At 31.1% G+C, this 26,766-nt stretch overlaps 1 protein-coding gene across 1 annotated transcript; it reads right to left on the bottom strand.

The window, feature by feature from the left end:
* Positions 1 to 15,718: 15,718 nt before the first annotated feature.
* Positions 15,719 to 22,208, bottom strand: LOC115876018. Its single transcript, XM_030891683.1, has 6 exons — positions 22,075 to 22,208; positions 21,839 to 22,005; positions 21,560 to 21,701; positions 19,261 to 19,473; positions 16,870 to 17,086; positions 15,719 to 16,355 (listed from the first exon to the last, which is right to left on the bottom strand). Exons 1-6 carry the CDS (start codon positions 22,126 to 22,128, stop codon positions 16,141 to 16,143), a joined length of 1,008 nt encoding a protein of 335 aa, XP_030747543.1. The 5' UTR covers positions 22,129 to 22,208; the 3' UTR covers positions 15,719 to 16,140.
* Between the last annotated feature and the right edge of the window lie 4,558 nt (positions 22,209 to 26,766).

Below are 26,766 nucleotides of genomic sequence, written 5' to 3'. Positions count from 1 at the left end.
ACAATTTTGACAACGTAACGTTTTTTCCTTGCATGACTAGAGGCGGTTTTAGGAAAATTTTTATTTTCTCTTGATGAGGCAAATGCAACAGAATAATCAGGAGTAAACTGGTTAAAATGTGTGTCTTTATGGAGATCTATTCCAGCTTGATCAATTATTCCTTGAACTTTGTCAACAAAATTTACTAAACGATTGAAATTTTTGCTACTTAATTCTTGTTGAATCTTCTCAAAATCTTCTTCAATGGGATGGATACAACAAAGATCAATTTTATTTGAATCCTCGCTGCTCTTATCAATAGAATTAGATAAAGATTTTTTTGTTGTAGTCATATTTTTGTTCGGAGCACTTCTTCTGTACCGGTGGTACGCAGGTTCGTCAATTTTTTGAATTACTGTGTTAGGCTGAATATGATCAAAATCTCCTATTAAGTCACTGGCTAAATTTAAACAATTTTTATGAAAATTTTTTCCAAAGTTTTTGAAATAAGATTTTGTAGTATGAACTAATTTTGGTAAAGATGTCATAACAGGATTCACGCCTTTATTAATATCATTAAAATGTGTTAAGAATCTCATAGGGGCTGTTATTACCCTAAAAATTGGGTTTTGTGGTACGATTTCACTTCCAAAAGGGTCCCTTTTCTTTTGCTCCATATTATTTTTCAGTTCTTTGATTTTCTGTTCCATTTCAATTTTTCGGTGATAGTTCAACAGCTCTTCTCTAACTGCCCTTTGAATATCTTGTTTACCCATAGAAAAATCTGATTTGGGAAGAAAGTTTGACATTCTTCTATTATTTGCTCTTTGGTAATACGGATTAAGTCCAACAATAGCGTTATTTGCCATATACTCTTCCGAATCCTCAATATCTTGATCTGGATATTCGTCTTCATCTTCTATGCTCACTTCTTCAATTTCATATTGAGGTGGAAGATCAATTTCATCGCTGCTTAAGATTATGGTACGCTTAGACCTTGGTTTTTTATTCGGTGCCCAAGATTCTTCTGATGAAAATTCTTCAGATTCCCCTATTCTGTATTCTTCGTCAGAATTCTCGTATTGAGTTTCAGAATCAGTACTTCGTTTTCTTCTGATCGGAGTTTTGTGAGGTTCAATTAGTTTTTGTATAAACATAGTCGCTTGACCTTCTAGATCCGTTGTAAAGTGATTGTTATTTAATTTTCTGAGTTTTCTTAAAAGTGTAGTTTCATCAGCTTTTCCGTCTTCATTCGGCATTGCACTTTCAGGATGTTGTCCAAAGCGATCTTTATATTTGCCTAAAAGTCCCGTTAACTTATTTTCTGGCAACTGATTTAAATTCGCAGGTGATGGGCTATTCATTATGTTAAGTTGTTGATATTTTAATGAGTTTTTTGGATAACTCCAATCATCTTGTTCAAAATTTCTACTTTTTAAACTGGGAATACCAAAATCTATATTCTTTACATCTCTATACAAATTGTTCAAATATTTTTGACCGTGATATATGGCAGGCTTTATATTCCTTTCCTGAAATTGTTTTAAACCTTTTGGCAAGCTAAACTTATAATTAAATACGTTTGGCTCTTTAGAATTATAATAGGGATTTTGATAAAGTTCGTCTAACATTTTTTTCAGTTTTAGTTCATTTAGTTTTTCCTTTATGTCAGGCTTTGAAGATTGTTTTAAAAGCGTTGATCCTTGTATACTGTGATGTAACGGATCTCTTACAAATTGCGGTAGCATATTCATAACAAAATTATATCCACGTTTAGCTAAATCTCGTTTTCTTCGTTTACTCGGTTGTTTTTTAATGCTGTCCGATGTGGATCTTTTGCATTTTTTACTTATAGTACGTAAAGATTCGTTATCTAAGTCTAAAATTGATTTATCTGCCCACCTGCAACAGCACGAACATGTTGGGACAGGTGCTTGTTCAACTGATACTGGGGCTGGGGCTAAAACTGGAAAACTGACAGGTTCCTGCTCCGGTAAATCTATAAATAAAATAATATATTATAATCTTTAGAAAATATAATATTTTTATACCGTATGATCGAAAAAAAAATGGCGTCCATTCCGTCCATTTCCCATATAATTTTACATATAAAATAACAGCGATCTTCATTTCATAGCCATCGCTGACGCCGTTTTTATTCGATCATACGGTATCATAGCGGGTGTTTCTCAAAAGTGGCTCACCACTATACCTTTTTTATTTTTTCAGATTAAAAAAGGAGATTTTGTATGTTAGTATGTGACATAAATTAGAATTGATTGACGTTTACGGTCACTTCCTGTTTTCCGGAAATAACTACAACTTTTGATTTTTAAATGACACCCTCGGTATGTTTTTTACTTTATTCGATAAAAAATTACGCTCACTGAATACAATGATATATCATATGTGAATTTTCTTCAGTGCATATGGTTTATTTCAAATTGTAACATGAGGTTCATAACGACAATTTGACTCGTAAAGAAATGCTTTTTCCAAGTATGCTAATGAGCTACATACATTCCATTTTAAAAAATTGAAATATGATTAAAAATACGATTTGAGCATCTTTTAAACAGTCAGTACAAGATACTAAAAACATTACACCATCAAATTTGTTTTTTCATCGCTCCTTGATTAAAAATTAGTGTAACAGAGCCGTGGTGCACTCTAGATTGAAATTTAAAATACGATTATTTTAAGCAAAAATGTCAAAAGTTGACATATGATATGTCATTCTATTCAGAGTGCCATTTTCTATCGAATAAAGTAAAAAATACCAAGGATGCCATTTAAAAATCAAAAGGTGTAGTCATTTCCGGTGAAACAGGAAATGACCGAAAACAATTGAATACTTAAATCAATCTTAATTTATGTCATATACTAACATACCAAATTTCGTTTTTTATCTGAAAAAATAAAAAAGTTATAGGGATGAGCTACTTGTGGGAAACCAGAATGATATGCAATTTTCAAAAAAAATGCATCAATTTTTTAAAAATTGGCAGTGATACTGAAAAATATTTAATTATCTATCGCTCTGCAAATGTCCCTCTTGACATAAAATTAGAAATATTTCATAAACGACTAATAAACTGAAAGTTTAAAAGACAACAGATGTCGAGGCTGTTTGGCTGCCACTTTCTGTTTAACGGGAATTAAATAATAGCCGGAAATGAAATAATAAAAAAATTAATATATTTTAAAAAGAAAGTTCACCTAGATGTGTAAAAAAAAGAGCAGAGGGAGATTCTGCGATGGGGATGACGTAAATTAACTGAAAACATGTAAAATAGGCTAATAAACAATAATAAACAGTTTTAAACAAGAAACAACAGCTTTAAAACAGAAAACAACCGCTGAAGTGATTAAAGTATCATGTCTGTTTTTTTTCTTGTTTAAACCCGGTTATTTCTCCTTTAAAGCTGTTGTTTCTTGTTTAAACCTGTTTATTATCGTTTATTAACTTATTTTACGTGTTCTTAGTTGAGTTACATCATCCTCCACCGCATCAACCACCGTGTGGTTAATGCAGAATCGGCCACCTCCCTCTACTAGGAAGTCCACTTGTATATCCTACAGGGTGTCATTGAAATGGTGTAAAGAAAATCGGAGGGTCATAGTACTCCTAAAAATAGTAAAAAAAGTTCCTATAAGTATAGGGCGGAAAATGCATATTAAGGGAGTTAGGGGCACTGAAATGGTGAATTTAAAAAACGGTTTTTTTTTAAAATGGAGGCTTAAAAAACGAGATAAAATTTTGAAAAAAAATCCTCTGCCATAAATTTTGACCCTAAATCAAATGCTGACACTGAAAAATTATTTGGAAAAGCGGAAAGGGTAGTTTTTGCAAGGGTTACGTGGGTTAATTTTTTGATTTACTACACGCTCTACTAAACTACATACCCTTTCCTACAAAAAAGGTACTGTTGCACATCGCCCAGAGTGATGGTTTTCGAGAAAATTGAAGGCAAAGAGTTTGCTCTGATGGGTTGCTAACTGGTTAATCAACATAAATTTATGAAAGTTATGGCGGTTCAAAAGTAACCAATTAGCTACCAAATAATTAATTGAAAAATCAAAATTTCATTATTTTTAAAACATCTTATTGCTTTAAAAAACGAAATAACACAGTACCGATTAATACTGAAGAGCAACTAGGGCAACGCATTATTGACTGTTCCAATCAAATTCGGACAACACCAGGAATATTCCACAGGGTACGCAGATTTTGGAGAAGAAGAGCAGATGTCTGCATTGAAACGAATGGTGGTCACTTTGTACATTTACTATGAATGAATTAAGGAATGCGTTATTTTAATAAGGAATTTTGGTAATTGGTTTATTTCGTTTTTAAAACAAAAAGATGTTTTAAAAATCATGAAATTGTGATATTCCAATTAATTATTTAATAACTACTTGGTTACTTTTGAACCGCCATAACTTTCATAAATTTATGTTGATTAACCAGTTTGCAGCCTATCAGAGCAAACTCTTTGCCTTCAATTTTCTCGAAAACCATCACTCTGGGCGATGTGCAACAAGAGTACCTTTTTTGTAGGAAAGGGTGTGTAGTTTTCAAAAAATGAACCTACGTTGCAAAAAAAATAACCTCAAAAAAGTTATTTACGAAGCAACCAGTTACCCTTGCAAAAACTACCCTTTCCGCTTTTCCAAATAATTTTTCAGTGTCACCATTTGATTTAGGGTCAAAATTTATGGCAGAGGATTTTTTTTCAAAATTTTATCTCGTTTTTTAAGTTTTTTTTTTTAATTTCAAAAAAATATTTTTTAAGTTCACCCTTTCAGTGCCCCTAACTCCCTTAATATGCATTTTCCGCCCTATACTTATAAGAACTTTTTTTATTATTTTTAGGAGTACTATCACCCCCCGATTTTTTTACACCATTTCAATGACACCCTGTATAGTTATTTTTATAAAATCTTAACTTCAAACAGTTAAGATTATTAAAAAAAGGAACAGTTAAGCAAAAAAAACTATATAATTTTAGATCTGCATTATCTACTTACTGTAGCACTTTGGTGGAGGAACTAAAACAGTATCCGTTCGATACTGAAGATTTAGAGCAGGAGGTTGAGGTGCTTGGGGTGCTGCTACAGGTACCTGAACTACAGCACTGTAAGCTTGGCCTGAATAATCATAACTGCATGGCGGCAATATTTGTTCAGTTTTCGTAACTTTTGGAGAAACTTTTATCTGAAATAAATTTTTAATAAAAAAAGTTAAGCCGATTGCTCGATAAATATAAAAGATAGTTATTAGTAGAGGTGCAAAAATTCGGTTTTCGCATTACTGAGCTACTTTTTTATCAAACTAAAGATGCTACACACAGATTTAGTTTCTGAAATACAGAACATTTGAAACTGTTGCATTTTTGACTACCCTCGTATCTCGATTATCTTATAACTTGTGAAAAAAGTGAAAACTACTTCCTATAGCTTTTTTCACCTAGAATTTAGTGGCGTAACTAGTTTTTCGCTGGGAGCTGTCATTCTTGAAATATGGCCAAAACTTATATTTTTTCAATGGGATATCTCTTGTATTTCATTTGCCTTGTTACGAGCTTTCTTGAAAAATGTATTACATTCTACATTCTACACTAATTTTTATAAACAAGGTAAAAGAGGCATTATTTATAATTTTACCTTTTAACATAGGCTGTTGGTTTAAATTAGACAATCAAAACAATCAAATAATTTATTCGGCGTAGTGCATCAAATGACGAAGTGCATCAAAAAATCAATAAACCCTAATTAAGAGCGTGTTATCTAAAAGCTTCACCAGCTCATTTTCAGTGCAGTTTATAACGATGGAAAGCCAAATTACCTGGTTCAATTAAATTAAATAAAATAATAATACTCTTTTATCCACGACTCGTCTATAATTTGATTATTATACATGAGTTTATGAAATTAATATAATATATTAAAATAATAATACTCTTTATTCACTAGTGAATAATGGTTTCATTATTCACCGCTTCCACGGATATCTCGATCCAAACTTTGGAGTTGGACAAGAGCTGTCAAACATTACCATTAATGTAAATAAATAATTTTTGTTTTAATTAGTTAAAGCTAAATTAGTTAGCTACCTAGTTAAAGAAAATTTCAATGTTTTGTTTCCATGTTATTTACTCGTTATACTCGTTCAATATTTTTTTAACATTTAAAATAAAAACTTATATTAACATTATCTAAATTTTTTTGATAGTCCTGGATAAAGTATAGTATTCTACTCGCATATAATGGCTGTTATTCGCTTGGATGATTTATGACACTCGCCTGTGGCTCATGTCATAAACTTCATCCGCGTGAATAACAGCCACCAATAATAACAATATTCATTATTCACTAGCGAATAACGGTTTCATTATTCACCGTTTCCACGGAGATCTCGATCCAAACTCCAAACAAGAGCTATTTGAAGTTTTCAATGTCACTTTTTGCATTCATCTATGGGGTGTTTCATAAGTTGTTTTTCTTGTCACGAGATTTTTAAAATATTTTTTGCTCCTTAAACATTCTCTTATATTATATCTCGCCATGTAAACAAATTTTTAAACACCATTATGAAGAAATAATGTTAAAATTCCCTCATTTTCTACTCTAAAATTCGATTTAAAATTTTGAAATTTTTAATGTCACTTTTTGTATTCATCTATGGGGTGTTGTTTTTCTTGTCATAAAATTTTTAAAATATTTTTTCCATTTTAGTAAGTCTCTTGTGTTATATCTCCACATGTAAACAATTTATTAAACATCATTACGAAAAAACAATGCTAAATTTCTTCATTTTCTACTCTAAAATTCGATTTAATAATTTGAAGTTTTAAATGTCACTTTTTGTATTCTAAAATTCGATTTAAAAATTTGAAGTTTACAATGTTATTTTTTGCATTCATCTATGGGGGTTTCAAAAGTTGTTTTTTAAAAAAATAAAAACTTATATTACTATTATCTAAATGTTTTTGATAGTCCTGGATAAAGTATAGTATTCTACTCGCATATAATGGCTATTATTCACTTTGACGATTTATGACACGAACCGCAGGCGAGATGTTAGATGTTATTACTTCATCCGCGTGAATAACTGCCACCATTATATGCTCGTTGAATAATATACTATTAAACTAGGTTGATTTATGTTAAAAAATTAAATAATGCATTTTTTACCTTATTTATCAAAATGGTATAGAATATATTATACTTTTAGAAAGCTCATAACAAGGCAAATAAAATAATTCTAAAAATCATATGTTTGAGACAAAATTGGCAAAACCACTATTTAAGCCACTGGATTCTAAATGAAAAACTACGAGACTCAGTTTCCACCTTTTCGATAATATACAAGATATCCAAGATACCATGCAAGAAGGTTTGGTTTGGTTTAGTCTAATAATTTAATTTGGTATCTAATAATATAAATTTGCAACATTTTAAAATTCGCCCTGTATTTCAGGAATTAAGACGGCTAGGATAAATCTGTATGTAGCATATTTACTTTCATAAAAAAAGTAGCACATTTCTGGGACACCCTGTACGTTAAATTGGGTGGGTCAAATTCGACGCTTTTAAAGGGAAACATCCTTTTCTATAGGAGATAGAAGAAAACTAATATCGGTGTCTGGAGCTCAATTTTGATCAAAAACATGATGGTGAAAACCGCACATCGATATCTGTTACCGTTTCGGAGTTACAGGGTGTTTTTTAAAAATGTGCATTTTTAACAAATCGCTGTAACTTTTTTGCTATGGTAAATTTTGTATTTTTATGAAAACATTTCCAAAGCATCTTTTTAAGTAGAATTTAATGGTTTAAGTATAATTTTTTTTAAATTAATAATTTAAGAGTTACCAACAGAAAAATTGATTTTTTATTTGGGACACCCTGTATATTTTTAATTAAATGAAAATAACTTAAAATTACTTTTCCAAAAAGGAGGTATAACAAAATATCAAGCACACTTGATATTTTGTTATACTCCTCTAAGAAATCCAGAATTTTTTAAAGTTTGCCACTTTTAACTAGTAGGCTTTGGACCCTTTATTGATAATCTGCCCCTAATGGTATTTGAAAACATATTTTTCCAGCAAGACGAGGCATCGCCTCAGAACGCTGAAGTTATCAGCAAGTTTGTGCAGCCAATTTCGAGAATAATTGAATAGCTATCCAAGATCCAAGCCGTTGGCCATCGAGGCCGCCGAGCTTAGTGCCTATAGATTTTTACCTTTGCGGAAGAATAAAGGTTTTTATTTTAAAATTGCCTGTATAATCTAGACAAGAATTAGAAGTACTTAGCGGTTATGCGAGAGTAACTTGCATCCCCACTGAATTAATGAATTCCGCGAGAAATGTTCCAAAACGGTCCCGTCTGTCCATAACAAAAGACAGTCGACATGTCGAACAACTGTAGCAAAATCTCATGTCTTGGTTTGCTAATAATTTGTATTGTTATTAGATATAGTTTAATAGGTGCCCGGTGGCGTAGAGGTACAGGCCCTCGTCTATCAATCTCAAGGTGTGGGTTCGATTCCCACACCCGGCATTTCATCAGCCGACTATTTTTATTAAAATAAAAATAGTTTGGGTACCTAGGTCGACTCAGCCTTAAATGAGTACTTGGGATTCACAATCCTGAGGTAATAATATGCGGTTGAAGTGTAGTGCTAGCCACATTACCTTCCTTGTATACCGAACGGCTCTAGTATAGCAAGCTGTACCTTGCTACTCCCAAGGCGTTAAACGCTATATACGGGAGCTATTATTATTATTAGATATAGCTTAAATGTGTTGATGTTTCTAAATATAATTTAAATTGTTATAAAATTCTGCATCTCTCATTGCAAAAATGTTATTTTCGTTTTAACTGCTGCTCACAGAATTTTTTGCATTACAGCCGGCGCAGTTCAAAGCCTACTTATTCGGGCGAAAGGTAATTTTAAATTCTTTTCAATAAATTAAAAATATACAGGGTGTTATGAAATAAAAAATCAAATTTTTGTTGATAATTCTTAAATTTTTAAAAAATTATACTTAAACCACTAAATTCTACGTAAAAAGGTGCTTTAAAAATGTTTTCATAAAAATACAAAATTTTCGATAGCAAAAAAGTTACAGCGATTTGTTAAAAATGCACATTTTTGAAAAACACCCCGTAACTCCGAAACGGTAACAGATATCGGTGTGCGGTTTTCACCATCATGTTTTTGACAAAAATTAAGCTCCAGACACCGATATTAGTTTTCGTCTATCTCCTATAGTGTTTACCTTTAAAAGCGTCCAATTTGACCCACCCTGTACATACAGAATTTTTATCGTACCTTATAAGTGTAACTTTTTCCTGGTGGCTTTGCAGGAGATGGAACAATGTAAGGTACTTGAACTGTTGGTGAATAAGTTGATCCGGTACTGTATTCGGTTAAGGTTGTGGCTGATGGTACTATCGGTTTCCTGAACACAACTTTTATAGGATAGCCATTAGGACCTCTTACATCAATTCCTTGTAGATGCTTTGAACACTAAAATAAATTTGTTTTGTTAATATTAACACGAATTAGAAAATATCCATGAAGAAAAGGTCTAAGATTAGGGTAAAGTGGTATAAAAATGAGACATTCAAATAATAATTATTTTTTATACAAGACGATAAAATGGTATTTTATCGTCGACCGAAAAGATTAATTCACGAGCGATGAAATCGCGAGTGAATTAATTTCGGGAGACAATAATGCAATTTTACCGCGTATAAAACGAATATTTAAAAAATATTCAGAAATTATTATTTCAAGGAATTTATTACGAGTAGAAAAAATATTGTGCTGGGTTGGCGTTGGGTTCTATGTAATTTGACAAATAAATAAAACTGTCTCTTTAGTTGTCAGTTTTGAATCAATATTTTTTAATTCTCTTTCGTGTCGATTTCTGATTGAATTGGAGCCAGAAATTACCAACAGATATTCAGGCTGAGGCGACAAACGCCATATCTAAACTACTTCCATTTAAATCCCGAATAACATATGAAAAGGAATACAAAAATTTTCAAAAATGGAAGCAATTAAAAAACGTGCGAGAAGAAATGATAGATATAAGGCAATTTTAACAGTTGCTATGGAAAAAACCTACTAAAATCTTATATTCAGTCAGTTTACTTGTTAACCAACTTTTAAAATAAAATTACTGTTTTTTGTGTAGATAACGTATAAGATAAAAAGACAGATTTTGATATCTATTTGACATTTTTTTACCTGATATTTATCCCACCCTTAATCAAAACCAGTACATTTGTATTTCTTCTTGGTCTGCTCTTTAAATGACACTGAATATTTTAATGTCACCTACTAACTACATATTTTTCTTCATTTTTAATTTAATATAATTGTTTTATGCATTCAATTTATATACAGTATGTCCCCGGATTGTCTTTACGAGAGGAAAATTTGGAAAAGTATAAACGGGATTAACCATTTTAGAAAAAGCAAAAGTTTTTATGAAGAATGCATTTTTTTCAAAATATCAATAATAAAAAAGTGTCTCCTTTTGCAAAGACAATACTGAGACATACTGTATGTTTTGCGACTGGTGTAATTTTAATGTATTTTGATTTGAATTATATGCAGGTGTTCTTATTAGTTTAGATTTTTTTTATTTGAATTCTATTCGGCATTTAATATAAACGATAGCAGGGCCTTCTGTATCATATTATTTAACGAAGCACGTCTCATTTTTAGACCATTTATGGGTTAAATATGAGACACTCATTTTTGTATACTGAATTATTATTATTTTATTTTTTTTAGGACTAATATTTTTACCTTTGTAAATAGTTTGGTTAGGTTAGACTATATCACAAAATATAGTCTAAGAGCTAGCAACGTTTTCGAGAAAGTATTTTAAGACGTCTGGCTCTTTGATATATCTTTTACTATGCTCTCTGGAACAGCATGCGGCCCGTCTGGCTGCCGATACCCGTTGCGTTCACTACTGCGCATCGGAAAAAGATCCTATATATATTTTTTTTAATTTAGTCTTATAAATTCTAGTATTGAATATAAATCGAACTTGTCTCGATAGCGCTGTGCGTAGAGTTTCCGACTACGAACCGATGATTCAGAGTTCGAATCCGGGTCAAGGCAAAGACTTTTTTATTTTATTTTTGTTTATAGTCTGATAGTAAAGTATTAAATAATTCTGGTGATTCAAAAAAAAAAACAATTATTTAATACTTTACTATCAGAATATAAACAAAATTAAAGTAAAACAGTCTTTGTCCTGACCCGGATTCGACCTCTGAATCCTCGGTTCGTGGTCGGAAACTCTACGCACTGCGCTATGGAGACATGTTCGATTTATATTCAATACTAGAATTTAAAGGACTAATAAAAATATAGGATCTTCTTTCAATGCGCAGTAGGAAACGCAATGTTTACCTGTAGCCAAAGCGGCCGCATGCTATTCTAGAGAGCATAGTAAAAGATATATCAAAGAGCCAGACGTCTTAAAATACTTATTTTTCCGACGTTGCTAGCTCTCGTACAGAAATACTTTTGTATTTAATGGTTGTAACTTAAAAATACTAAAAGTCTTGAAGTCTTATTTTCACACCATTTGATCCTATTACAATTCTTGATTACAATTAAGTGACTATCAACTTAGATAAGTAGGTATGTAAATTTTTCAACTCTGCTAAAAATACTTCAACAGAGTTTCCTTCCCAAAAATCTAGAAACGTTTGAAAAAAAATACTAAAAATTTCCATAAGAAAAAATATACTCATTTTTTTTTGTTTTGTTTTTACTCTTGGCTTTAGGTCGTTGGGGTTGCAAAGATGTTTCTAGATTTTGTTCATTATTTTTTTATTTTATGACGACGTTTCGACAGTATATGTCTTTTTCAAGCCTCTTGAACGTAGATTCTTACAGAGTTAAAATTTGTTAAAACTGGACAACACAATAACACATATTAACTATTGTTTTAATTGTTTTTGGACATCACACTTTACTATAGAGCACGTACGTATTTCCTAGCAGATCGCTCTGTATAAAACACATTTATCATTTCAATACCCGATGTCTACTTTTTTTTTCTATCATTTTTTTTTCGTTGCCTTCGAAATATTGTTTAACAAAGTTCTACAAAAATGACATGGTCAGCAATAATGTATAGATGGCAAACTATGAACTTTCAACATCAACATTAATATTATTATTTTAGTATACCTAAAATAAAAGTTAAAGGCCCCCCCCATGCTATTATTTATATAAATCAGAAAATAAGTACTATATTAAACGGAAGATAATACATAATGTGTATTAATATTTTTTATACTTTTTCAAATGTCAATACCGTTTTAGAGAAAAAAAGTATGAAAATATACATTCACCGGCAGGAAAAACTGATACCACAGATAACACATCTGATACCTTAAAATTTTGATGTATTTTTAAGAGCAATATGTAGCTAAATTATTGGGTTTTTATATTTCTTTCTAAATTAGAAACAAAACTTCATATCTGTCAATTATACGAAGGAAAACGAAATGTGGATATTTTGTTGAAAGTTTGAAACACCCTGTGGAATATATTAAGACAGCAAGAAATTTAAAAATTATTTTATCATCTAAGTACATCCTTTCTCGATAGTTTGTTTTTTGTTTTATCTCAATAGCTTTATTTTTGTTAGAGATATTCGCTTTTGAAACATTTTTTGTAATTTATTTATTTTTGCTCTCCAGGAGCGAATAACTCCAAAAAAACAGAACCAAAAAATAAGCTGTGAGAAAACATGCACCTAGATGATAAAATAATTTTCAAATTCCTTACTTTTTTAACATATTTCACAGGGTTTTAATCAAAATTAATAATAACAATATATCAAAGAACGAAAACAAAATTTTGGGGCTAAGGAAAAAAATCCACTACATTTCATATAAATTGGGAAAAATATTAACGGGATTAACCGTTTTAGAGAAAGTAGAACTTATAAAGAATGCATTTTTTATTAACTTATTAAAATTTTGAACTTGATATAATATAGAAACATAATATAAGAACTATAAAATTATTATGATCACTTACCCTTAAACAACCACAATCAGCACTAACGTAAGATACCAATAACAACACACAAATAACTTTAATCATCTTATCTCTTTTTCGCTACTTTGTATAATGCAGAAGAAAAAGCAACTTCACTTATATTTATACAATTTACAACTTTCCATAGATGTCTTAACTGGAAATACTAATTTATTTAAGCAAAAATATGTAAACAGAGTTCCGAACGAAGAATGTATTTGTTGTTAATTCATACTCAAGGTGGCTAATGGTTATTGAACTTGAAATAGTAAACAAGGGTTGTAACTTCCTCATTTATATTTGAAACAAATACAGATATATCTATGCACTTTATTTCCTGGTTCTGAATATTCAAAATAAAATTCAGTGATGTGTCCATATCATTATTTTGATGTAATGATATTATTTTTACATATTTTTGCAATATTTTTCGGTACACAAATCTACCAAAATAAACCAAATGAAAAAATGGAATCACGTTATGCTAAGCATGTTAGTATTGTCATCAGATAATTAAAATTATCTTGTTAATACCGTAGTTTACGAATGAAGCTTTAAGCTTCATGCAGAACCTCGCAATTAGTGGAATAAATTATTGGTTTTAATTACACTTTATACTTTTTAGTTTACGATCATTCTTAATGTCTAAAAAACACAATTAAAATTAATAGAATATCCTAGCAACAGCTTGCTGTAGTCAGTGGAATCCATAGAGAAAGCCTAATATTTAGTTTAAAAAACAATCAACTTTTGATTTCTAACCACAATTTCTCTTGACGGATTGATTTGAAGACCAAAATGACATTTCTCGCAAATTTTGAAGTATAATTAGTGGAAAAGTTAAAAGTTTGATAACTTTTTCCACTAATTGAAAATGTCTACCACTAATTTTGACGTTCTGAATGCGTACATTAAAATTAAAGGGACAAACTTCTACGCTAATTGAAACCGCTAATTTATTCCACTAATTGCAAGGTTCTGAATGACGCTTTAAGGTTGATTCTCACTATACCTTCCATATCAGCTACTTTTCGTTTCCCTTCCGTTTACATAAAATATTATATCATGTAAATGAATAGGACAATGCACACTATCCGTTCCGTTTCCCTTCCGTTCCATATCCTTTCCGTCCATACATTTTTTGGCGGACGGACTAAAGCTTATCGGAAATAACGTTGTCAAGTTCTTACATTTGTACCAGCTCTGTTAAAATTTTGTTATATTTATTTATTCTTTTGCCTCTTAAATATATTACCTTTTTCAAAAGATACAAATTTTTAAAATAAAATTTTCGTAATGATATATATTGTACAATAAAAAGTATGGAACTGATACGGAACGGAAGCTTACGTATACAATAGGCCTCCATACAATAAAAATACGGAACGGATATGGAATGGATATGGAATGGATATGGAATGGAAACGGAAGGTATAGTGAGAATCAACCTTTAAGCTTCATTCAGAACCTCGCAATTAGTGGATTAAATTAGTTTTTCAATTAGTGCAGAAGTTTGTTTCTCTGATTTGAATGTAAGCATTCAGAACAACAAAATTAGTGGTAGAAATTTTCAATTAGTGGAAACTTTTAAGTTTACACTACACAACTATTAAAACAAATTAAAACAATTTTTATGGCTTTGACAGCATCAAGAACGTTCTCAACCAAACAACCCGTGAAAAAGCTACGTACTAGACTTTTCTCTGGATGCTACAGTTTCAAGGTATAGCTTTAACAACAAATTTAACATACCTATACCAGGAAGGGAAGACTGGATAAAAGGTGTAGCCATTCAAGCTTAGGCAACCTGGTATACACACGACTCAAGTATGTCGGAAGATCTAGAAGCTGAAATAGTAGGGCCGAAACAAGAAACATCTTTCCATGAAAGCCTATTTAAAGATACCACAATTTCCCAGGCGGAAATAATGGCAATCCTCTACTATGTAGAATAAATATTAATGCAGTAAAAAACACATCGTTCGGTGGCCATCTTAACAGACAGCACAAGCAGAGATAAAAGCACTCAGTTCTACAGAGGTCAAATCTAGATTAGTGTGGGATTGTGTGTGCTCTAAATACATAGGGTAAGAGTAGCAATGCTACGTTAGTCTGGGTACCACCAGCACGAGGGTCACAATGTCCAGAACCCTTCGGCGGCATTGCAAAAGCAGTCACGAGAATGGCTACAGAACAATGAGTAGCCAACAATTCTCTAAAATTGTGCAGAAATTGGCGAAAGCCAGGGCAGATACAGAGATAAAAGTTCATAAAAAAAAGTTCAAAAGAACATGTGACAGCACCTTAGAGACCTAACCTTAAGGAGTTCACGGCACAGTGTTTTCGTCATGCGCCATTTTATCTAACAGTGTCTTATACTCCCAACAATATTTGAGAATTAACTTTAGTTATGCCAGTTTAATTGTGATTTTACTTAATATCGACTATACATACAAGTCGAAACGTTATATAAAAACTCAAAATTTTAGATGATAGCAATCCAAAAAGATATTTTTCTACATAAATTGTTAGGCTACGTATTTAGGTAACGACTGATTTTCTATTTTTGTAATTTTTGTAATAGTATCCACAAAACTGGAACATTAAGAACTAAATAATACACAATAGTACACATTACTAATAATATATTTGCTATTTCAAATATATTGCAAAACAATTACACAATAAAATATTTAATTAGCTTCAAGTCTGTTTGAAACACTTAAGAATATAATATCTCAAATAACAGAAATCCATTTTAAATAAATGTATAGGTAGAGGTATTGGGCCATGTTTGAGTTGGGTAAACGATAAAAATCAAAGATATTGGCGAAGCGAATGATAGCATCAAAGGCATATATTTTTAGGACAGAAAGCATCGTTCTACTCGCTTCAACGTAAACACCTGTTTACAGATATATTCATTTCTTTTTTCATTGCTTCTCTAGTATTTTAACCTTTATCGTTTATAGCAGCTCCAACATAACCACGAACTTAAATTTCTTACTAATTATGGTTATAAGGTATGTAAGTATTTTCAGTTAAAATAAATAACACTTTGAAATTACTGAGGAATGTCGCACACAACAGCCGGCAAAGCTTCTACCAGTTTCTCAATTTTTTTAATAACAGGCTCACTTTCAGCAGGAATGTCTTCTACAATTACACTACCAGCCTGAAAGCCATCGTTGCATGGAGCTGCAGACACTACGGGTTGTGAAACTGGAGCTGGTCGTGAAGCTGGATAACTTGGTATATCCACAAAAGTAGCAGCCTTTACTGTAAAAGACGAAAAACGAAATGAGTCATTGGAAGACTAATCTTCAAGTTAATATTTTACGTTAAATTTATTGAAGCCAATTTTTTATCTAGTTTTGAAATTACCACCACTCAAATAATTTTTAATATATAAGTTGTATCTATCTAATTATTTTTTAAAGCAACAAAATATGTACTAAACTTTCAATGAGTATTAATAGTAAAACATTTTCAATAAAGTCTAAAACAGACATAAATTCACAATACACCAAAACATTTTAACAGTTTCAGCTTTAATCATCTGCATGCCAATAATGATAACATAGTAACGTGTTTAAAAAACGCTCAATCATAGTTCGAAGTGAAGTGTTTCGGCATATTGTGGTGTATTAGCGTTCTTGTAACGCCAACTTCAACTATATTCTAAAGAAGCTATAACTTCAAAATACTTTCAAGATTTGCCTTTATTCAAAACAGTTACCTATATCTTACGTATCCTACGACTATATCTTCGAGAGAAACATGATTATCTTACTTTTTGCTGGAGCATATCCTAATTCAGTTAAACTAGGTTGCTTCACTGGTGGTAAACTAGCCTCATATTCTTCAGAAAGAGCTAAGTCAATTAGTTCTTCTGCAGCCTCTTGTTCCAGATCTTCAGGTGTCAAATCGGCTTCTTTAGGCGCCTTTAACTCAACAATTTCACCGTTTAGTGTGTACAGGCTTCCTTCGGGAAGAAGTTGTTTTGTGATCTATAAACAATAAAAATAGGTGGCAGGTATATTTTTTGTTTACCTTAATATATACCGGGTGGTACATCGTCGTTGGAAATATAGGAAATCCCATGCAAATTTTGGACTGTCCAGATATTGGCGCCCCTATTGATTTTAGAGCGAAGTCGTAAATAGATTTTTTAAAGGTCTACGTATGGTAAACACACATGCCAAATTTGAACAGTTTTGGACGAGCCGATTTTGAGTAATTTTAAAAACACTGAATCGATTTTTAAATTAAAACTGAAGAAGTAACAATCAAAGGTAACAAACATTTTCAAACGTAGCTTAATTTTAATAAAATTTTAATATTCAGTACTAGTAATAATTTATTGTTATACGCATAAAGAAAAAGTGAGCATCATAAAATGGTACTATGCGGGAAATAGCTTAAACAGTGTATCTGACGTGTTTCGGTTTATTTCTCCCGAATATTAAAATTAAATTACTTTTGACATTGACAAAATCATAGTTTGTAAACCTAAGGTATGTAAAATTTTGACTGGCGTTTGATTGTTACCGATTCGGTTTTAATTTAAAAATAGATGCGATATATTTTAAATTACTCAAAATCGGCTAGTTCAAAATTGTTCAAATTTGGCACGTGTATTTACCATGCATTAACCTTTAAAATGTATTTACGACTTTGCTGTAAAATCAATAGGGAAGCCAATATTAGAACAGTTCAAAATTTGCATGGGATTTCTTATGTTTCCAACGACTATGCACCACCCGGTATAACATATGGGGTGAGTCTGCACGTAGCATGGAAAAATCTAGAAGAGGCCTATATCCCACAAGGAGGAACCAGGCTGAGAACGAAGAATTTTTTTATTTATTTAAAAATATGCGAAAAAATGTCCCTCTGTCTCGATCTCCTAGGTGTATTTAAAAATAAAATTAGATTTTAATAAAGTATTAGGAAATATAGAATTAAATATTTTTTTTTTTAAAAAAGACGCAACCTAGCTGTTGCAATTCATCTCTAATACAGGGTGTCCCAGAAATAAGTGCAAGTATTTCAACTGGTAGTAGATATAGTTGAACCCCAGAAACGCGCCTATGAAGTTTTTTTCGCGAAAAAAAAAATTTTGAAAATTCTTTTAGAATTTTTTTTTGGTTTTTAATTAAAAAACATAATTTCTTGATAATATGGCAACATAGATTAGATTAAATTTACAAGAAAGAAAATCCAGGAAAGATCGAGTGGTTCTCAAAATTTTAGCAAAAATCATTATTTTTGGAAATTTTCAAAATAAAATAACTTCGTTATTTTGGACTTATTTGAAAAACGATAAAGAGAAAATGTTTCTTTTATCGATATCTACCACCCCTTAAAATACTTGCATTTATTTCTGGGACACCCTGTATAAGACCCAATCTTTGTTAAAGTAAAAAAATTAGGTACATGCAATTTAACAGTGATACTATTTTAGTTAACAGTAACAGGTAACGTTGAAATTTGCCAATTGAACTTACCCATAGTTCAAAAGTATTTTTATAATACTCCATATTTTAGCCCTGATGCAGAACCCTAAATGTGCAGGCTAGACTCGTTACTGATCGATTTTTTGTCAATATTTGCATTTGATGCAGAAATAGTTATTTTCTATACAAAACGATAAAATGGTATTTTATCGTCGACCGAAAAGAGATAGATAATGCAATTTTATCGTCACGTCGTGTATAGTATAAAACAATATTTTTTTCCAAAAAATATTCAGAAATTATTATTTCAAGGGATTTATTAGGAGTAGAAAAAATATTGTGCTGGGTTGGCGTTGGTTTCTTTGTAATTTGACAAATAAATAACTCTCTTTCGTGTGGATTGCTGATTGAATTGGAGCCAGAAATGGCTCAAAAGGAAATAAGTAAATTACCAACAGATATTCGGATGAGGCGACAAACTTCATATCCAAACTACTTCCATTTAAATCTCGAATAAATTATAAAAAGGAATACAAAAATTATCAAAAATGGAAGCAATCAAAAAACGTGCGAGAATAAATAAAAATTTTAACCTATCCTCGCTGTTAAAGTATCATTTAATCTACCCTTGCGGTTAAAGTACTATTTTTGATAGATATAAGGCAATTTTAACAGTTGCTATGGAAAAAACAAATTAAATTAATTCTTTTACAAAATATACTTACTTTTGGAGCAACTATCTTAGGGCAGGGCTGTTCTATAGGCAGCTTCTTGAAACCAAAATACAGTTTGTCTTCTGCTATCTTTTTTTCAATAGAATTCTGGGCCAGTTTGTATGCGAGCGCAAGTGATACAGCATCTGCTGGAGCTGCTGACGGTAATACGTTTCCGGTACATGCTTGCTGATATGCATTCGCTACATCAATTGCCTGATATCCCTAAACAGTTTTATAATATACAGGATGTTTCAACAAACATGTGCCATCTCTCGTGGAGAGATTCTTCACGTAAAAATATGACTTATTTTTCATATCAACATAGGGCCGATTCTGCTTTGTTTCGTATCTACAGGGTGTTAAAGTCTTAATAATCTTTCCATTTAATATAATTTTCTTCCAAGTACTTTTAGTAATTTGAATGAAATTTTGAGGGTAAAAGTTACTATAAGTGCTACATACTTTTTAATGCTAACAAAGTGTCGACAGATTTATCAGGGATGTGCATATGGGTTATGACTGGAATATTTTCTAAAAAAAACATGTGCACAACTGATTTTGTGCTCTTGTTGGTAAAATTGCGTAGGCCTAGGCAAAAATCTACTATACCGAGTTCGTCTCAAAAGTGGCTCGCCCCTATACCTTTTTTATTTTTTCAGATAAAAAAACGAGATTTGGTATGTCAGTATCTACATATACAAAATGCTAATGTTTATCTGTGTCTTCTCTACTGAAGTAACGACTTGCTCTAGAAAGTTGTTTTTTTTTCACTAAAAGATAGTTAATTGGCTCTTCTAAAAACTGTCATCGCCGAATTTTTTTTTTTTCGTTTGATTTAAAAAAAATAAGTATTTTTTCCTGATGTCGTGTCGGATGCGCCAGGCCTCAACTAGTATGACATAAAATAGGATTGATTGACGTATTCAATATTGTTTTCGGCTACTTCCTGTTTCGCCGGAAATGGTTACAATTTCTGATTTTTAAATGGCATCCTCAGTATTTTTTTTTTACTTTATTCGATAGAAAATGACACTCTGAATAGAATGACATACCATAAATATGTCAACTTTTGATATTTTGGCTTAAAACAAAATTGTATTTTAAATGTCAATCTAAAGTGCCATGGTTGTGTTAATAACACTGATTTTTTGAAAGCCTTTGGAAAATATAGATTTGATCGTCTAATATTTTTAATGTTTTGTCCTGGCCGGTTAAAAGATGCCCAAATCGTATTTTTAACCATATCTTAATTGTTTCAAATGGAACGAGGGTGGCTCATTACCATATTTGGAAAAAGCATTTTTTACGAATCATTTGATACCACTTGGTATTTCGAGTCAAATTGCCGTTATGATTGCAATTTCAATTTCAAAAATTTAATTTCGTCAAATTGCAATTTCAAATAAGCCATATTCGAAAATGTCAAAAGTTGACATATGATATGTCATTCTATTTAGAGCGTTATTTTCTGTCGAGTAAAGTAAGAAAATACCGAGGGTGCTATTTGAAAACCAAAAGTTGTAGTCATTTCCGGTAAAACAGGAAGTGGTCGAAAACAATTGAATACGTCAATCAATCCTAATCCTAATTTATGTCATGTACTAACATACCAAATCTCGTTTTTTATCTGAAAAATTAAAAAAGTTATGAAAAAGTGAGCCACTTTTGAGACGCACCCGGTATTGTGTAAGCAATTTAATGCCACTTAAAAGTGTATCTTGATAAATACCAAGATACACTTTTCATTCTCCTTGATGGCAATCAAGACAATCTCGATCTAACTTGATCACAATTAATAAATTATACCGGGTGCGTCTCAAAAGTGGCTCACACCTATAACTTTTTTAATTTTTTCAGATAAAAAACGATATTTGGTATGTTAGTATATGACATAAATTAGGATTAGGAGTGATTGACGTATTCAATTGTTTTCGGTAATAATAAAAAAAAATCAGTGACACTCATGATGCTTTTAGAAAAAAAAATTAACCCATATGCACGTTCCTGGTGAATATTTATGTCGAAACTCTCTTTTTAGCATTAAAATATGTCGCAATTATAGTAACTTTTACCCTCAAAATTTTATTCAAATTGCTAAAAGCACTTGGAAAACATTATAATAAATCGAAAAAAGCTTTGACACCCTGTAGCTACAAAACAAAACAGGATCGGACCTATGTTGATATGAAAAATAAATCTTATTTTTACGTGAGAAATCTCCCCACGACAGAGAGCACATGTTTTATGAAATACCCTGTTTGTGATTATAATTTTGAATCAAAAAAAAATTAAAAAAATATCTTGTTACCTCGGGTTTTGAAAATGTGGGAAGAACTACAGGGCTAGGTGACTCATGTGCTGGAATTTCTGGATTAATGGGAACTAGAGTAGATGTGTCTTGCAGGTAAACTGGATTTGTAACAACAGCTGGCTTAACAATAGTGTGTCTCCTAAAATTTACACATAATTTTTGTACATTGCAATATCTTTGATATAGGTAAAATTAAATCGTTATGTATAGTATGTTCAAAAGGATTGTTTTTTTTTATTTGTTTGTGATATGAAGAAATTAATATAAAGAGTATACCTGAAACAAGGTCCTTTGAATAGAGATCCATACAGTGGTAATATTACAGCAGGTTTCTGTAAAGACTTTGGACGTACCACCCACGATCCTGGGGGAACTTCAACAGGAGCATCTGACAAACCCAAAGCACTTGCTCTATTTTTACATTCACAAAACTGGCCATTTACCTAAAAAATCGAAATGACAAAGAGCTTTAAAAAGAGAATCCATGTAGAGAAATTAATAAAAGAACTTACATAATTTAATAGAAAAATTGAACCGAAAATAATACCTGCCAATTTGAGCAGCATCTTACTTGCGATTCGAAAAAATGAATGATAGAAAAACGTGCTCAAATTAGCTTGGATATAATTTATACTTCCTTATTGAAGTGTTTTGTCTTTCGGATTAAATGTTGATGTTTTCATTTATTAAAGGTTAATAATATATATTCTAAGAAGTATTAACTATATAGTTCATCGAACCACCAATTTGAATTGTATAGGATACTTACTTGGACTTTGGTAACGTGCCATACTTTTTTCTATAATGTCATGCTCTTGATTACACTGGAAGCTATATGTGAGAAACTATATACAGGACAGTTGTCTCTCATTTAAATCAAAAACTAAATTAGTCCAGTAAATAAGACCACAGATCTCGGCGTAATTCGTCGGCCATGACTTTTTAGGCGGATTGTGTACAGGATGGGTCAAATTCGACGCTTTTAAAGGGAAACACCCTTTTCTATAGGAGATAGACGAAAACTAATATCGGTGTCTGGAGCTCAATTTTCATCAAAAGCATGATGGTGAAAACCGCACATCAATATCTGTTACCATTTCGGAGTTACAGGGTGTTTTTCAAAAATGTGCATTTTTAACAAATCACTGTAACTTTTTGCTATTGAAAATTTTTGTATTTCTATGAAAACATTTCCAAAGCACGTTTTTACGTAGAATTTAATGGTTTAAGTATAATTTTTTAAAATTAATAATTTAAGAATTATCAACAGAAAATTTGATTCTTTATATGGGACACCCTGTATATTTTTAATTTATTGAAAATAATTTAAAATTACCTTTCAAAAATATAACACACTTGATATTTTGCTCGATTCCTCTTCGAGATATATAGAGTATATAAAAATTCACCCACTTTAAATAAGTAGGCTTTGAACGGCGCGGGCTGTAATGCAAAAAAATCTAGCTGTGAGCATCAATTAAAAACGAAAATAATATTTGCAATGAGAGATGCAGAATTTTATAACAATTTAAAATATATTTAACCAACATCAACACATTTAAACTATATCTAATAACAATAAAAATAAATAGCAAACTAAGACATGAGATTTTGCTACAAGTGTTCGACATATCGACCGTCTTCTGTTATGGACAAACGGGGCAGTTTTTGAACATTTCTCGCGGAATTCATTAACTCAGAGGGAGTGAAAGATACCCTCTCATAACTGCTAAGTATTTCTAATCCTTGTGTAGATTATACGGAAGAATAAGGAACCTTTATTCTTCCGCAAATATATCCATAGGATTAGATTCATGGGCACTAAGTCAGGCGGCCTCGACGGCCAACGGCTGGGATCTTGGTTAGCTATTCAAATATTCTTGAAATTGGCTGCAAAAATTTGCTGATAACTTCAGCGTTCTGAGGCGGTGCGTTGTCTTGCGGGAAAAATATGTTTTCGAGTTCCATTAAGGGAATATCATCAATAAGGGGTCCAAAGCCTACTAGTTAAAAGTGGCGAACTTTTAAAAATTCTGTATTTCAAAGGGGATTATAACAAAATATCAAGTGTGCTATATTTTTGGAAAGGTAATTTTAAATTCTTTTCAGTTAATTAAAAATACAGAGGGTGTCCCAAATAAAAAATCAATTTGTCTGTTGATAACTCTTAAATTATTAATTTTAAAAATATTATACTTAAACCATTAAATTCTACGTAAAAAGGTGCTTTGGAAATGTTTTCATGGAAATACAAAATTTTCCATAGCAAAAAAGTTACAGCGATTTGTTAAAAATCCACATTTTTGAAAAACACCCCGTAACTCCGAAACGGTAACAGATATTGATGTGCGGTTTTCACCATCATGTTTTTGATAAAAATTGAGCTCCAGACACCGATATTAGTTTTTGCCTATCTCCTATAGAAAAAGGTGTTTCCATTTAAAAGCGTCGAATTTGACCCACCCTGTACCTTTTGGGGAGTAGTTTTAGGGGATTGTAACATAATTGTAACACCACGCTCGGCAAGCTTTGCAATTTACAAAAAAAAGCTTAGGTAATTACCTATAAAAAGGGTTCTTGTAATTCTTTACGTAAAATAGGTAGTTTTCGAGATATTCTGTCTTGAAGATCTCTGAATTTTCTCTCCAAATCTTAACGCTCGCGCTCCGGGGATAGATTTCATACGCGTATCATTGATTGATAGAACAAATTGTTTAATAACTCGGCTAAAATTTAATAATTTTTGATGATTTAAAGTTTATTTAAGGTATTTTAGGTACAATCAACAGCTATTATATTTTGGAATTTCTTTGGATTTTATCATATTTTATGATAATAAAAAGACCAGGCAAAACCATTCCCTGGCCCAAAAAGATTTTTACAAACATATTCATATTTTCGCGAATAATAGCTTATTTGTCAAGATTTTTTAACAGTTGTTCTTAGAGTCCCTTTAAGCAACTCAGATAGTTTGAAGTATTTGTTTAATCACATTTTAACAAAAGAAAAACAACTATTCGTGAGTGGCTTTTTGGAATTTCCGAAAAGTGTCGTAAACAAAAGAAAATTGCATAATAACTTTATAATAAGTAACAAACATCAATGAGGAGTTAGAAATCAATAATTAAAGTTCAAAATTACCTGCAATATCTTGCAACTCTCCCAGAGTATATTATTCATATCCATTTTCCAGGATATACTGGATTTATACTTCACCATTATTTGGTGTGGATTTGGGGGAACAACCAAAAGAAAGTTTCGGTTCAAGTGGAAATATTCTCAGTGCTGGTAGATTTCGATAAAAAACATATTTTCTCTTTACCATTTTTCAAATAATTCTGAAATAACCGAGTTATTTTACTTTGAAATTTAAAAAAATGATCTTTTGCTTTGGAAACCAATGGATCTTTTCTGCGTTTTCTTTCTTGTATTTCCCCATATGTTGCAATATTATCAACATATTATGTTTTTTTACTTAAAATTTAAAAATATACTATTTTTTTTTGAAAAGTAATTTTTTTTCGCAAAAAAATCTTATTTGCTGGTCTTGAAATATACTACCTCAAAAAATATTAGCACTTACTTAAGACATGGTTAAGACTCACCCTGTATACATTTCTTTAATGTCATTGTTTTTAAGCAGTGACCAAATCCGAAATCATTATATTATCCAAAAAAATCCTTATGGGTTTTTCGCCACTGCACTGCAAGAAAAATCTACAAAATAAAATAGTTATTTTTTGTAAACACTTCTGCGTTAAACCTAAACGGACGCTGCTTGTCAGAAGTTGTGTTTACAGTAATAAAAATTTGCCTAACAAAGAAAAAAATGCTTAACGTTTCGGAAAGTTTTCTCTTTCCGTCGTCGGAAGCAAAAAAAAATATAAAGAATCAAGAAAAAAAAACTATTTAAAATATTTAAATTGAACTATTCGAGAACACTTTACTTTTTAAAACAGATACGTCTACAAGAAATCGTTTACGTTCTCTCTCTTATTATTAAGTTTTTTTGGATAGATGAATCCGCCACATAGGTATAGACAATTTTTAATCATTATATTATATTATACAGGGTGTCAAAAAATAATGTGTCTCTGTGATTCTACAAATAAAAATAAAACAAAAAGTTTCTATGATCATATGCTCTAAAATGCGTCTCGAAGAAGTTAAATAAAACAGCCCTGAAAAGGTTAAATAAAAATAATATATTTTGTTTTGAAGAACATTGGTAAACCGTTTTTCTTGAAATTTGGTACTCTTATACACATTTTAATGCCAAAGCGAATGGCGATAATGTACATTCCGTAACAGCCCTGAAAGGGTACTTTCATTAGGATAGAGAGTGCTACTGGTGGCACTTGTTAAATAGATACAGTAATGTCAATAGATGAAAATTAGAGCTAGGACTTTTTTATGTAAATAAAAGCTCTAGCTTTTTCTATCACTTGTTGAAATTACTGTATCTAGAAGGATAAAAGAAGTACCACCAGTAGTACTCTCTATCCTAATGGAGAGTACCATTTCAGGGCTGTTACGGAATTTTTCACAATCGCCATTAGCTGTGGCATTAAAATATCTGTAAAAGTACCAAATTTCAGGAAAAACGGTTTACCAATGTTCTTAAAAATAAACAACATATAGGGAAATTAAAATAACTTTCGTTGCACATCATAATACGACCACCAGCAAACTCCATAAGACGACACATAGTGAAATTGATGACGTGCAACGAAAGTTGTTCCAATTTCTCTATATATTATTTTTATTTACCCTTTCGAGGGCTGTAACTTCTTCGGGAAGCATTTTAGTGCAAATTATGTTCATTAGAATTTTTTGTTTTATTTCTATAATATATAAAATCACCTCACCGACATTAGATATACTATTTTTTGTAACCCTGTATATTTAACAAATCTTTGAGTGAAAATATCAAATAAAAAACCTGGAATCTATTTGAAGCCATAAGATATCATTATATTTATAGAGTTTTACGATACATACCACTTTCTTATGAATATCTACCTAAGGTTTATCTAAAGGTATCTTATACGAAGTGGTTTAAAGGTAGCAGAATAATACTAAAAACAACTTTTAAAACAGACTTTAATAAATATATAACCTGTATACATTTTTTAGAATTTAATTAATATAATAATTTAAAAAAATCTTAAAAACAATAAAAAATACATATTTTGTGTATTATA

The sequence above is a fragment of the Sitophilus oryzae genome, unplaced genomic scaffold, assembly GCF_002938485.1.
Source record: "Sitophilus oryzae breed Bouriz unplaced genomic scaffold, Soryzae_2.0 scaffold_1396_pilon_pilon, whole genome shotgun sequence".
Lineage (NCBI taxonomy): Eukaryota > Metazoa > Arthropoda > Insecta > Coleoptera > Curculionidae > Sitophilus > Sitophilus oryzae.
Note: the sequence above shows the minus strand (reverse complement) of the source record. Positions and strands in the feature narration are given on the sequence as shown.

Excerpts from the sequence above, each read along its gene's own strand:
- LOC115876018 (XM_030891683.1), bottom strand. The coding sequence starts at position 22,128 with ATGCTGCTCAAATTGGCAGGTATTATTTTCGGTTCAATTTTTCTATTA. Across the intron at positions 17,087-19,260 it reads CTAAGATAGTTGCTCCAAAA|ATCACAAAACAACTTCTTCC; the intron begins GTAAGTATATTT and ends TATTGTTTATAG. Across the intron at positions 16,356-16,869 it reads AGGATATGCTCCAGCAAAAA|TAAAGGCTGCTACTTTTGTG; the intron begins GTAAGATAATCA and ends CGTCTTTTACAG.